General features: G+C 37.4%; 1 protein-coding gene across 1 annotated transcript in view; it reads right to left on the reverse strand.

Moving 5' to 3' along the window:
* Positions 1-9,582: 9,582 nt before the first annotated feature.
* The window catches only part of LOC107550152 (transcription factor E2F1-like), an 11,806-nt gene continuing 5,710 nt past the window's right edge, over positions 9,583-15,678 (reverse strand). Inside the window, exons 2-7 of the mRNA XM_016231381.1 lie at positions 14,660-14,762; positions 13,883-14,102; positions 13,653-13,805; positions 13,173-13,287; positions 11,067-11,262; positions 9,583-9,970 (exon numbers count right to left, since the gene is read on the reverse strand). Coding sequence (XP_016086867.1) covers positions 9,720-9,970; positions 11,067-11,262; positions 13,173-13,287; positions 13,653-13,805; positions 13,883-14,102; positions 14,660-14,762 — 1,038 coding nt within the window. The 3' untranslated portion in view covers positions 9,583-9,719. The remainder of the gene's footprint in view (positions 9,971-11,066; positions 11,263-13,172; positions 13,288-13,652; positions 13,806-13,882; positions 14,103-14,659; positions 14,763-15,678) is intronic.

Here is a 15,678-nt window from a genome sequence, read left to right on the forward strand (position 1 = left end):
GACATAGTGCAGACGTAATTTAAGGTGATAAAACATTAATAATAAAGAGAATAGACAATAAATTGAAAAGAGAATAATAACAACATCAATATAGTAATAAAATATAGAGAAAAAGAAAATATCAGTAGACAGAATTGTGAATGTGAATTCTAGTAATGTTACTGGAAGAACGTTTGTTCATGACTTTGAGAGAATGTTTAATGTTAGCTGGGAGGCTTTGGAGGGGTAACACTGAACTCAAGTGACCCTTCGCAAAGACCCGCCCCCTTAGTTACTGTTGCTACGTCCGACAAGCCATGGTGCTCTCACCCCAAACATCATGTTTGTACGCAGTGAAAAATACATCGCGGAGCGAAGAGGACACTGACAACACGCTCACAGACAAGACGGAGCAGGTTACTTTTGGTGTGAAACAAAGTAAAATGTGGTTTTTTTTTAAAGGGGTCCTATTATGCTTTTTCACTTTTTCAGCTTTAGTTAGTCTGTAATGTTGCTGTTTGCGCATAAAAAAGATCTGCAAAGTTACAAAGCTCAAAGTCCACTTCAAAAGGAGACATTTTATTTAACAGAAATCACTTTTCAAAAACTACAACTCCCTCTTTACTAGTTACAGCAAGAAATAAACATGAATAATCATCAGAAAGTATCTTGTTTCAACCGCAGAAAGATGTATTTGCCTCAATTCATACACTAGGTTTCAGCATATAGAGTAAATGCACAATGTAGCACATGATTTGAGATGCAACTGACACATGCACATGACCTTTCAATATGATCAATAACATTTGCAGCTCAAGATATGTGACGTTTAATGTACAGATATGAGAAGCAGGATTTTGGACCAATGAGATTTCAAAACAGCTGCTACCCAGCATGACTCAGAATGTCCTGTCGTTCATTGCTTGTCACAGCTGGTTTGGGCAAGAACTGAATTTACATGGAACAACTCCAGTTTTTTCACGTTACATTGTATCGCAGTCTCTCGTGGCGTATTGCTTTATTTTGCAATAGTTCAATTTGTTCATTTTAATATTTTTGACTCAAAATGATGAAATTTTTAGGGGGAAAATTCATTACGGTCTGGTCAGCTCTGCACACACAGATGAACAGAATCCAGCCGAGATGAATGTTGTTTCTGACAGAACTGAAACGGCTGTAATGTGACTAGATACAAATGGTTGAGGCCAGACGGCGGTTCGGCACCGCATTACAATTGCGTTTATAATGGGATATTGAGTCCAGTATTGACCTGTTAATAATGGCGATGAATGGGGTCACGATAGACTCATTATTGCTGTCAGGAAGATCTAGTTAACACACTTCTGAGCGCTAGCAAAGCATGCAGATTTACTGGGTGGAAATGAATGCAAGATATTTTAATCTGACTGTAGAGCATTTCAGTTTTGTGGTTGCGGTGTTTTACATTAAACAGTGGATCATGCAATGGTGATTTTAAAGCACATTTGTTACTTTAAAACATACTATCAGACAAATAATGTATTTAAATGTTATTGAGTTGAGTTGGAGCATCTAAATTATTACTTTTAATTATACCTTGCAAAGGGCAAAAGTGTTTGCTTAACTTAACATTACAAGTCTTGGGCCAGGGATTGTCAAACTACAATGTGCCAGGGAATTTAATGTTGATATTTTGCTTCTAATTTTATTTTACTATTTGCATGTTGTTTTACTTTAAAGTTATTTTTTATTATTTTATTCCATTTTTGTATTTTACTTTTGTTACTTATTTATTTTTTGTTTTTATTTTCTTATTTTATTTTATTTACTTTTTATTCTGGTTTGTTCATCTATGTTGTTGTTTTATTTCTATTTAAGGTTTATTTTGTTATTTGATTTTTTTCTATTTTATTTATTTATTTGTTTGTTTTTATTCTATTTTTTTCTATTTTGTTATTTTGTTTTTATTTTAGTTATTTTTTAAACTTTATTTCATATTTACTTTTTTATTCTATTTTGCTATTCTACTTTAATGTTATTTATTTTGTTTTATTTACCTTGTATTCTATTTATTTAATTAATTTTATTTTTGTTAATTATTTTTATTCAATTTTATTGTTCTTTATTTTTGTTCTTTATTTTATTCTATGTTGTTACTTTATTTTATTTTATTTGTTTTCTATTTATTTTGTTGTTAATTTTATTATTTTATTAATTATTTTATTCTATTTTATTATTGTTTTGTTTTGCTTTGTTATTTTTTTTTTTTGTCATGTTATTTCATTTTTATTCTATTTTGTTGTTATTTTATTGTTCGTTATTTTATTTTAGTTATTTAGTTATTTTCTATTTTATTTTGTTATTAATTTTATTTTTATTTTATTTTATTCATTTTATTTTTGTTAATTTATTAAATTTTATTCTATTTTATTGTTATTAATTTTATTCTACAGTATGTTGTTACTTTATTTTATTTTAGTTGTTTTCTATTTTATTTTGTTGTTCATTTTATTATTTTATTTTTATTAAAGGGGTCATATGATGCTGCTAAGAAGAACATTATTTTGTGTATTTGGTGTAATGCAATGTGTTTATGCTGTTTAAGGTTCAAGGTTTAAGGTTATTTTCCACATACTGTATGTACATTATTGTTTCTCCTCTATGCCCCGCCTTTCTGAAATGCGTAGATTTTTACAAAGCTCATCGGTCTGAAAAGCAAGGTGTGCTGTGATTGGCCAGCTATCCAGTGTGCTGTGATTGGCCGAATACTTCAAGCGTGTGACGGAAATGTTACGCCCCTTACCATACTGTGATGCCGTGTCTGGCCGGAGCGACGAGACAAAAACAATAAAACCCATTATAAACGAGGCATTTGTTGCATCTAGTGGGGACATAATTACGGATTATAATGACTGTCTTTTTACGTTTTGCGTTGCATCGCGCCGCGTAAACATAAAACCACGTCTGCATTTGTGATCGGAGAAATGACAAACAACAAGTGCTACTCTACACTGTTCAAAACTCGTGTTTGAATCATCAGTGGCAAATTCTTTAAATATGAAAACGTACTTACAGTCTGTGAGTCAGAACAGCCGGCATTGTAGTCTACTCTACCAGGATCAGGAAACAGTCCTCCATAAAATGCACACATCTGAATATTTGGGTTAAACTGTTCTGGAACAGTGTTGTAAATACAGCTTAACCACTGATTTCTAGTCGTGTCCTCTTTTGGAAGACCAAACAAAGTAATTTCGCTTTCACAACGAAACACAGCGTCTTCACGACATGGCGGCAGCAGCAACAATACTACAGCGAGAATAAAAGTTACGCCTTCTTTCTTTGCGTGAACATTTGTGCGGCGTTATGCAAATCTTCCCACATAGTGAGGTAGGTATGTGGGGGCGTGTTAGAACGAGCCGTTTTAGGTAGCCGTGGCTGACTCTTAACTTTTATAAAGAATATCTGGATTTGAGACTTTAGTCTTTGCAACTTTAGTGATCTTATCTATTCACGAACAGCTCGTAACACTCCAAAGAGAAAGGAAAACTTGAAATCGCATCATATGACACCTTTAATTTTTTTTTCATGTTATTTAATTTTTATTCTATTCTATTTTATGTTCTTTTATTGTTCTTTATTTTTGTTAACTTTTTTCCCCATTGATTATTTTCTTATTTGTTTCTCACTTCTCATTCTTGTCGCACTGTGACATATGCAATTTTCCCCTATAGTAAGGCATTAGATATCATTCAAAGAAAGGAAAACGTGTTACCTATAAACTACGTGCCCGGATTTCTGAGGTTTGGATTCTGTGGCGTGTCTGAAATCCAATCAGATGCTGAAGTCTGTTAATTCCTCACTCTGGAACAAAGTTTGGAGACTTCAGCTTCGCTATGACGGATCTCAGAGGCTCGGGAAAAGTAAAGGAGGCCTTAATAATTTATGATAGTCTGAGCTTTTCAAAGTATTCGAGCGAGTCGTGTTTCCCCTGACATTTAATTTGTCTGAAAATCAGCAAGCGTGCACGTCTTATTATCTCGAAGAGCGCCACCCCTCCACAAATCTGTGCTTTCCCCATCACTGAACATCTGAAACACTGTCAGTATCACAAACCAGTGGGTAATCATCAGAAAATAATGACGCATCTGATCAGGCTGCATTTGCATGAGACCGTCCTGATGGTTTGCTCTTTCACACTGTTGAACTGCATGATACAGATAAATGATTTAACCACGGTATTACCAGAACAAACACAGCCATGCACGATAAAGCAAGGACATTAACATGACGTTAAAAACATTGTATTCTTGGTCCCAAAAGTATTTGGACGCATTAAAATGTAATTTCATACATGCATTTTTTGAAAGAAATATATTGATTTAAATTGCACATGCAGCATGTGAAAGAGACCACAATCCAATAGCATTGAATTTTGCATCTGCTGGTAAGATAATTAATTTTGCATTGATATATATGTATACTTCTACTGGATCATTTACCAGCATCCTCTGATTTAGCGTGCGAGTGGGAGAGTATGATTTGTGCCATCTGTCAGTGAACTGAAAGTATGAAATATATGTTATAGATCTCATTATTTTAGGTTCTACCTTGAGTAGATATAAGCTGCGGATGCTATATGCATTTTTGCTGAATGATACGAGGGTCGTTTAGAATGAATTTGATTGTAAATGAGTCGTGAAATGGAAATTGTGGTGTTTAATGTAGAGTAAAGGCAGTGGGTGTCTGCCATTGCTATGCTGATGACACACAGCTCTATCTCTCATTTTAACCAGAAGATCCAACGGTAGCTGCACGGATTTCAGGATGCCTGGCGGACATCTCGGCATGGATGAAAGTACATCACCGACAGCTCAACCTGGCAAAGACTGAGCTTCTTGTCTTCCCTGCCACTCCAACTCTTCTTTCGACGCTACTTGACTTCATCCTAAATTTTTTTTTTTTTTTTTTAACTCTGTTTTTCTCTTTATTTGTTCCCTCCCTTTTTAGCTTGTACTTATTTGAACAATTCCTAAAACTTGGTATTACAAGTACTTCCTGTGTCTGTTTGCCTCTTTAAGAAGAATCGTTTTATGTATTGCCCAGTTGTAAGTCGCTTTGGATAAAAGCGTCTGCAAAATGACAAAATGTAAATGTTATGGTGGTGATAATGTGATATAATGGTAATGCTATGGCGATGGTGATGATGGTGATAATATGATGATGATAATGTGATGATTATGGTAATGTTATGGTGATAGTGATGTTGGTGATAATGTGATGATGATAATGCTAATGTTATGGTGGTGTCACTATCATGGACTTTTAGTTTGTTTTCTTTCCTCATGTTTCACTTGACCTAGTTTTCCCTTGTGTCTGTTAAGTTCATTCTGTTCACCTGTGTCTAGTTTTTTATCTTCATTTGCCTGTGTATTTAAGTTCCTGTCTGTTCAGTTAGTGTTTGTCGGATCTCGTCTATGTCTTCCCGTGTGCTAAGCCTTCCTCTTGTGGATTTACCTTCTGTGTGGAATATTAAAGATTATTTTACCTTCATCATCTTCGTGAGTGTTTTGAAGATCCAACCAAACAGGAAGTTAAGCGTCGCGTTTCCCCTCGTTTGTTTTCTTGTTTTTGAAAGACTTTTATTTTTTGATTATGGATCGCCCCGAATTCGTCCTCCTCCTTCTGCTGGAGCAGGGGGAGCTTGCCCTCGAGGCCCACACCAGACTATTTCTGGACATTGCCAACGATACAGCTACCCGGACGACGCGCTTTGCTCGTTCTACATAGCGAGCCTCAACACCGCGTGCAGAGCGCGGTTGTCCAGAGATGGTCCTCGAGGGTATTTCGCCACCTTTGTGGAGTGAGTGCTGGTGAGAAACGGATCCCAGTTCACTGTCTGCCACGTTGATGAGAAACTCACTAGCCCCACTCCAGACCCAGAGCCCAGCCAAATACCACCCCGATGTGCGGAGCAACAGACAGAGCCCACCGCAGACGAAGAGCCAGAGCCCACTGCGACCGACGAGCCATCGCCTAATGGAGCGACAGAGCTGAGGATCACCCCGGAGCCAGAACCTTATGGAACATCTGACCAGGTGCGTGAGCTGGCAACAATGCCCACCACGGAGGATTATACAGTGGAGAGTGAGGTCGCAGAGGAAAGCCCCGCCCACTGTGCCACCGCTGAGGGTGAGCTGCCGCTGGATTTAATAGACTTTTATTCCAACATACCTCCTCTCCTGTCCTCTGAACTCTCTGCCTGTCCCGATACGGCCAAGGAGGCCGTTTATGAACTGTTCATCTGCCCTGAACTGTCTGTCTGTCTTGTCACGACCATGGAGGTCGTTCCCCTATCTCTGGTGCTCCCAGTGCTGGGAGTGGCCATCTGGTGTGTGTGGGCAGCACACACCATCCCTGAACCCCCAAACTGCTCAAAACTCACGTTGGCGTTGTGGCTGGAAGATCCCTTGTCTCCGCCTCCAGCCTCTGAGTCCCAGACTCCGCCTAGGCCCGTCAACCCAGCGGCTCCACCATGGCTCCTAGCTCCCTCCTCTCCGCCATGGTCCATCAGTCCACAAGCTCCGCCGGGCTCCTCGTCCCTCCGGCTCCGTCTTGGTCAGTTGTCAACCCGCCATCGCCTCAGGACTCCACTCCTCTGGCTGCGCCTCATCGATCTGTCCCACTGGCTCCGTTGGGCTCCTCCCTCCAGCTCCACCTTGGTCCTCTGTCGCTCCGGCTCTACCGCGGCCTTCCGGATTGTGGTGATGATGATGAGGCAGCTTGTGAATGTCACACTAGGACACAGCATGTCTGTGCCAAAAGCAGTGGGCATAAAGGTAACCTTCCTCTGCTTTACACCCCACTGCAGCTACATCCAGAGAGAGAGAGAGAGAGGTTCAATCTCACCTCTGCAGGACGTTAGCATCTAGTGACTATAGGTCAGAGGTCAGATGTTTCACAGGATGAATGTTTATCTCAAACACGATTTATCAGCAAATGTGAGTGCAGACTGTGCATTAACAAATGGTTTGTGTCAAAGGTGGAGGGTGAACCAACTCCAGGGTAAGGCTAAAAGTAGCCTAATATTAGTGTAATCTATCAAATACACACATCATGCCGCTTTTTTAGACGAGTACCAGATATAAAATAATTTTACTACAACTGAATGTATTTAATGTAATCACAATTTAATAAGAGTTAAGCAAGTTATTAATTATAATGCTTGTATCTCCAAGGTTATTCAAACAGCGAATAAATTACAGAAAGCAGCAAAGAACATTTACATGAGCATAATCACTGACTTCAGTCTAGCACGAGTTTAAGCACTCTAAAAAAACTCCCGTTATAATCACTGAAGCTGTCTAAATACTGTAAAAATAATATCTTACTTGCATCTGCACTTTGTTGTTTATGATGAGAGAATTTGTAAGAGTGCAGAATAAACAAAACTAAACAAAACTTTCAGCGATGACTCATCTGAACGCTTCTGATTGGCCACTGCATTCATTAACTCAACAGAATCGCGTGTGATTGGTTAAAATGCTCAACGCTGTGAAACGCGTTAAAAGAACTATCCCTGATAGCACACGTACATCACGGAGACGTCTATTTGATGTCTGCATTTACATCTGCAAGACGCATTTTTTTAGAGTGTTTGCTCATCTGCAATACGTCTATAGGACGTTTCCTATCAGATGTCAAATAGACGTTTAGAAGATGTCTTTAAGATGTTTATGATTTAGAGTGTAAGTAAAACTGACATCTTTAAGACGTCTATCAGATGTTTGTACACAGCAGATGCTTTCCAGATGAAGTGATCTTTATCAGACATCTTGCAGATGCACGTGTGCCCCCGTTAATTTCCGACCCGTGGCCAGGGGAAGGCTAAGCCTCCCGGTTACCATCCGTCTGTATTATACTCCTCCATCAGCAGGTTATGTTCAGATCGTCTGTAGAGGTGAAAACAGCACAGGCCCGTCATGGGATTCCCAGAGTCCTCAACCGCAAATTAGCCATTAGGTCAGCACAGAGAAATTAGCACTGTGAAGTTTATTAATCTTCCAGATCAGTTATAATGAGGGCAATTATTGCGTCTGTGGGTTAAACATTCCCTGATTAAATCAAACTGACTCTGGTTTTATTGGGCTTGAAGGACATGCTTTCAATCACATCTCCTCCTGTATAAAATTTGCTCTTTTTTATCACAACACAAACCTGTGGCATTTGTTGCATGTCCATGTTTTTGGACACGTACACATGGCAATACCATGTTTTCGGACACATACTATGGTAGTATCATTATATTATTTAAAGGACCATGGTATTGCCATCTGATACTGTCACTAGTTTAAACTCCTGCTTGACAAGAGCGCCACCTGCTGGTCACCAATGTGTTTACAGCACTGGCATTCAGCTGTTTCATCTGCTTCTGCCATTTGCTCTTTTACATTGACTATAACTCTATATAGACTAATACAATAACATACAACAATCATTTCTCAAATATTTATTACAATATTGATAAATTGAGCATTCAAAAACTGGTTAATTTTCGTAAGGGTTGTGTTTACAGGTTAAAAAAAAAAAAAGAAAAAAAAATGAAAATTTACACCATAAGAGGTTTAATATGATACAATTCTACAATGGCATTATAATCCTTTCATGTGACTATATATACTTCATCCTGTAGCTAATCACACAGTTTAAGTGGAATTGCGACTCTAAAACACCCGAAATATAGAAATACAAGACATTATTTCTATCCCTGGACTCATTAAAGAGAATGCTAGAAAGGGCTGAAGGAATAAACAAACAAAAAAAACATAGTGCTTTTTAAATATCAAGATTAATATTTAAGATGAGGCAGGAAATTATATGAATATTTACACACATGCACAGGAAAAAAAAAAAAACAAGACAAGTGAGTTTTTAGGGGACTAATATATATGCATACATATATATATATATATATATATATATATATACACACATACATATATATATATATATATATATAAAATATGTGTGCATTTACTGTACCAGGATCAGATATTAATTATAATAAATACAGAACGTTTCCTGTAACGGCGATAAAAATGCACAAACCTACGCACACAATGCTTTAAAAGACGCAGAACTTCGTGAATGCGAGAGAATCAGTGACATGATGAACATTTGCACGGAACGAGTGAATATAATTGTGATTAGAAATAAATTGATATTACGACGGTGTGAATGAAGTTCATTTTCTGTAAATCCTCTTTATCGCCACACGAGCGACGATGGATTGATTATCATGCAGCATGCATAACCAACCTATGCAACATAACCAGACCCTAAACACATACGGTAACTAGTACGTTATCGCTCACCTGAAATACTATACAATTCTCCTGAGAAATATAGTCCATAAAACCTGTCAGTTTATATTCAAACCTCTATCCAGTACGATTACGACATCCTAAAACCTTCACGGTGACATTAGATTTACAATAAATTCAAATAAAAACAAAAAAAATTGATTTTCGAAAGTTCACCAAAAATTAATATTTGCTGAAAATGTTCTCACGGATGGCCTGAGGGTGAGCACATTTTCAGCAAATATTAATTTTTGGGTAACAATTCCTTTAAAGGTGACTTATTTCTATTAATAAATTAAATGGCGGTGCTCAGAGCCCTCTGAGCAAATCTGAATTCGAAAGTGAAGCGAATTGGAATCAGTTTCCCGTTCACACTGGCAAACCAATACTCGGATCCGTCTGTCAGAACTCCAGAGGGCCGAGGTCACTGAAGTCGCAGTCGAACAGCTCGCTGACGCCTTCGTGATCCTCCAGGCCGAAGTGATAGTCCTGGTTGTGCGGCGGAGACAGACAGATGAAACCGTCCAGCGGGAGGCCGATGGCGTCCGCCGCGCCGCCCCGCTCCAGAAGGAAGTCAGACGAGTCCAAAGGAGACAAATTGAAATCTGGCATCTCGCAAATGCCGGAAAACGGGTCCGAGTCCAGAAATGACTCTGAAACACAGAAGAAAAAAAAACACTTGATTCATTTGTTCTACTAAAGAAATGGGAAAAACATTATAAAATAATTTATTAAAAAGTGACATGTAAACAATCATAGCAAGAATTATTAGCTGTTATTTTAAATAGCACATTTTTATATTTTAATCTAAAATTGCACAGCTGGTTTTTTTATAATGTAATTTAAAGAAACGAAACACTAAAATGTTAAATGTTATAAAAGATAAAAGTAAATCTTAGGCATAAATAAAAGGCACAATAATGTTTGTGATTTACATTTAGATTTAATATCTTAATAGTTGAAATATTTGCAATTCACATTTAAAATAATTTCATGTACATCTAAATGTTAATTCTGAATGTAAATGACAAATTTTGTACTTGGATTTAACATTTAGGCCCAAGACTTACATTTAATATTTATCACATTTATTAATTTATATATTTTATTATTAAAATCTGTAATGTCACATAAAATGCAAATCACAAATTTTATTTTTGGATTTAAATTTTTGGCCTCAGATTTACATTTAATTTTAATCACATTTATATTTAATATTTCAAAATAACTTTAATATTTATATTTGGAATTTACATTAAAAATATTTCAATTAAATATAAATGTTAAATCTAAAAATGTAAATCATACATTTTATTTTTGGACTTAATATTTATGCCTACGATTTACTTTTAATATTGAATTTAATACTTGGAATTTACATTTAAAATTATTTCCCATAAAATTAAATCTGAATGTTTACCACAAATATTTTATTTGTATTTAGCATTACTATTTAAAATTTGTGTTTAATATTTATTTGTAATTTTAAAATACCTAAAAAAAAAAAATTTAATTTACGATTAATATTCATACTTAAAATGTACATTAAATTTAATGTTAATTTCTATATAAGATTTACATTAAACATTTTACCCTAAATATTTATAAATTGTTTAAAAATTACACATTTGGACATTTTAATGCTTACTGAAATACAGTAAAAGAGGCAAAAATGGTATTTGTTGTGCTAAAGTAACAACAAGATTAGAGTTTTAATTGAGATAAATTAAGATGCAATCACATGCTAACCTGAGTCTGCACCCAGAGGCAGAGGAGAGGAGCTGGGGAGAGTCGCCGGCGTTGATGATGTCACTTCCTGTGAGACGGGAGCAGACGATTTCGCTGGACTACAATCAGTGACGGGACTACAGACCCCAGAACTGTCCTCGGGACACAGAAACACGTCGATCGGGCCTTTGGAGCTCTTGAGTGAAATCTGGTAACCCTGGAACACAGACAGAGCATGAGCATCTCTCTCACCTTAAACTTCAGAAATATACAAATTAGGGCTGTCAGTCGATTCCAATTTTTTATCTAATTAATTGCATGATGTGTCGGTTAATTAATCGCAAAATAAATTTGACTGTGAAAATACCAACAAAAGATTATTTAAAGCAATTTGTGTGTTAAATTAGAAAGTATCAAGTATAGACATTACAAATTATTGCTTTAGAAATAATTTTTTGATTTGATTTAACAATTAATTACACAAACATTTAGACTACAACGTCCTAACAAACTTTGGAATATAAAATAAGATAATTTGAGAAACATCTCAGTATTTTTTGTTTATACATTGAAAGTCATTGGTAACTAAAACAGCTTTGTTACCAACAGTCTTCAAAATAACTTCTTTTATGTTCCACAAAAGAAAGGTTTGAAACGACACGAGGGCGAGTAAATGACAGAATTGTAATTGTTTTGGGTGAACTATCTTTTCAAAGTTTTATTTTTATTTTATTTTTTTATGAAATCTAAATAAGAAACTAAATCTGCCAGCAGGTGGCAGTAAATGTCTTTATGAGTCTTTCATTCGATTCGTTCAAACGGCTGATTCGTTCAGGAATTCAGTAAACGGCTCTCTTTATGAATGGGACTTTGAATCATTGATTCACACGATTCGTTCAAAACGCAGATTCACTCAGAAACTAAAAACCGCTGTGTTGCTCGGAGATGCACAACAATTCTGCTATGGTAATATGTTCTCTGCAAAACTGAGCAAAAGCACATAATATTGCTGTAAGGTCCGCCCACTGGTCCAACGACGGTAGCCAGTGATCCGGAAGAAGGGTTCTCGCGTGTTGCTGTCTTTCAATTTCGAAAAATTGACCCTTATGACTGGTTTTGTGGTCCAGGGTCACAAATAGAGGTCTGCACGGGCTTTAAAGTGAAGCCCGAACCCAGCCCCTACTCGAGATCGTCTGACCTGACCCGACCGGCACAGTTAAATTTAGAGCCCGAACCCGACATAATTTATTTAATTTATTTTTTTTCACACAATGAATAGCCAATTAAAAAAAAAGCTGTATTTCACGATTGCATGCAACGGTCAGTAAGCAAATACATGTAAAGAAACAGAATCATTAAGGCTCGGCCAGTTCACAAGGCAAAAGAAAAAACACTTACCAGTTATGAAAGTTTATGAACATCGGGTTCTTCGGTCACATAAATTCTGCCGAGTTTTTGAATGGTTGTATACGAAAAGACGATAATTCTTCCATCGTGCAAATTATGGTCATTTTCGTCAGTTAAGGCTCGTTAGCATTCGGCCTGCTTTAAATCAGACACAGAGATGCAGTGCGGTAAGATCGCATTTATTTGAATTAATTAGGCTAATTATATCAGATGAAAGTTGCGTGTGCGAACCTGCGTCTGCGCGTCTCTCTCTACAAGCAATGAGGCTTAGTTCCTTCAAAAACAGCACCTCATTGCAGATAAATACAGTATAACATTGCGAGTCAGTAGCCTGTCGAAGCTATTTTACTAATAAAAGTTTCCGTGCTGTGTTGTCGTGTGCAATAATGTGTGTGCTTGCGTCTATGAAAGCAGCGTAGCCTACTGCATATAGTTTTAGTTTAGCTATAAACCCGAGTCCGACCCGAACCTATTCATTAAACATTAACCCGAACCCAATCCGAAACCCGAAAGTATTTCGGGACCCGTCGGGCTTGGGTTGGCTAGCAGCTCTCTAGTCAGAAATGTAAGATGACGTACAGGTCTGGGGGCGGGACCAGTGCGTTAACTGCATTAAAATATTTGAAATCGCGTTATTTTTCATAACTAATTAACGCGTTAAACTGACAGCCCTAATAAAAATACAGATAAATAAGAATAAATAAGTGTGTGTTTTCTCACCTCAGTGGGTTCAGACACCTGCATCCGCGTCTCCGGCGGAGCTCGAATCACCATGATGATCTGATCCGGCGGGTTCACAGTGTTACGCAGGTCCTGACACCGAACGTATCCCAGCGTGACTTTCCGTTAAAGATCACAATATCCACAAATTCAACATCTTAGTCTACTCGAGCTGCTCAGATCCTACTTTTAGAAATCATTTCAGCGACAAACCACTCAAATCTACACCTAAACCATGAAGAAAGAGTAAAAAAAGAGCTAAAGGACATTTAGAGAAGATTACACTCTCCGCTATTCACATGTACGCACTGAGATAGAAAGAAAGAAAGAAAGAAATCTATATGCAAGTATCAAGTATTTAGAATATATCGTTACATTTAAATCTTAACTCTAACTTTAGTCTAAAATAAAGAGCTGCTGGACATTTTGAGAAGCTCATGCTCTCCTCTATCGACTCGCATACACCGAGATGAAGGATATTTCTTGTTGTGCGTGTCCTCAGTGAGGAGCCGTAGCTGTAAGCTGCATTTGTTAATGAGCTCGTCGAGTTTCTCCTCGGCCTCCGTCAGCTCAGACACCTCCCTCTGCAGCGCCTGAAACCTGGCCACGGATGCCCCATCGATACGGTTCCCCCTGAACACACCACATATAAAGAACTACACACTCCGACTCATTCACGAGTAAAACAATGACGCATACGATGAACGTACAGCCACTGAATGTTGTTCTTGGACTTCTTGGAGATCAGGTGGATTCCCTCCAGGACGTTGGTGATGTCGTAGATGCGCCGTTTCTGGACGTCCAGCACCTGAGAGGCCCAGTTGAGGTCGACCACGCCGTCTGGAGACTGAGCCAGGAGATCCAGGAAGCGTTTGGTGGTTAGATTCAGAGACGTGTCGTAGCGGGACTTCTCCGTAGCCACTTTCGGCACTAAAATAGAGTGGATTTCATGTGGAAAACTGATTTATGCTGCAGTGGAGGAGTGAAATTAATACTTTCATTCAGAAAGTACGCATTAAATTAATCAAAAGTGACACTAAAGGCATTTAGAACGTTACAAAAGCTCTTCATTTCAAATGAATCCTGTTCTTTTGAACTTTACGTTCATCAAAGAATCACAAAAATATAAGCATTTCCAAAAAATTACTGATATTCAACATTGATAATCAGAAATGTTTCTTGAAATCAGCATATTAGAATGATTTCTGAAGATCATGTGACACTGAAGACTGGAGTAATGATGCTGAAAATTCAACTTTGCATCACAGGAATAAATTACACTAACATTTATATAGAAAAGAGTAATTTTAAATTTTAATAATTTCACAATTTTACAGCATTTTTGATCAAATAAAAGCAGACTTGGTGAGCAGAAGAGACTTCTCAGAAGAGAAAATCTGAGCAACACCAAACTTTTGAACACTATTTATATTCGCCCTTGATTGATATTTCCAGCTTTTCTTGACTAATTTAACAAACGTACGTACCTCTGGGAGGCGCGGGTGTGGCTGGAGGTTCTGGTCCATGTGAAGCAGGTCGGGATGTGCAAATGTACTGATGATCACTGTCCAAATCCAACTTCCTCTTCACCTGAAATCAAAAAGCAAAAGAAAAGCAGAGGTTATGACCTTGTAGAGCAATTAACATTAAAAAAAAAATAAAATAAAATAAAAAATTCAGTCAGATTAATACACTAATGCATGCATCATAAAACAAAACCTTACTACAATAACAAAATCGCAGCGTAATTAAAGGGGTCATATGATGCTGCTAAAAATGTGTTTATGCGGTTTAAGGTTCAAAAAACACACTTTCCACATACTGTACATTATTGTTCCTCCTCTATGCCCCGCCTTTCTGAAACACGTGGATTTTTACAAAGCTCATCGGTCTGAAAAGCAAGGTGTGCTCTGATTGGCCAGCTATCCAGTGTGTTGTGATTGGCCGAATACCTCAAGCGTGAGACGGAAATGTTACGTCCCTTACCATACTGTGATGCTGTGTCCGGCCGAAGCAACGAGACAAAAACATTCAAACCCATTATAAACGAGGCATTTGTTGCATCCAGTGGGGACATAATTACTGATTATAATGACTTATACTGTCTTTTTACACGTTGCGTTGCATCGCGCCGCGTAAACATAAAACCATGTCTGCATTTGTGATCGGAGAAATGACAAACAACAAACACTACTCTACACTGCTCAAAACTCACGTTTGAATCGTCAGTGGCAAATTCTTTATATATATAAAACGTACTTACAGTCTGTGAGTCAGAACAGCCAGTGTTCTGACAATTTGTGCTACCCCATCAAATTTTGCTACCTCCCATTAAAACAGATTGTAGCATAATTCCATAGCGAAAAAGGCTACCTATCAGATTTTGCTTCCAGCATGATATTAATAAGGTGTGAGGCTTTATTAACATGTACACCTACCCCAACCCTAAACCTACCCTTACAGTAGGATAAATACAGTGTTGGTAGCATAATCTGATAGGTAGCAT

The sequence above is a fragment of the Sinocyclocheilus grahami genome, unplaced genomic scaffold (assembly GCF_001515645.1).
Source record: "Sinocyclocheilus grahami isolate Dianchi unplaced genomic scaffold, SAMN03320097.WGS_v1.1 scaffold389.1, whole genome shotgun sequence".
Classification (NCBI taxonomy): domain Eukaryota; kingdom Metazoa; phylum Chordata; class Actinopteri; order Cypriniformes; family Cyprinidae; genus Sinocyclocheilus; species Sinocyclocheilus grahami.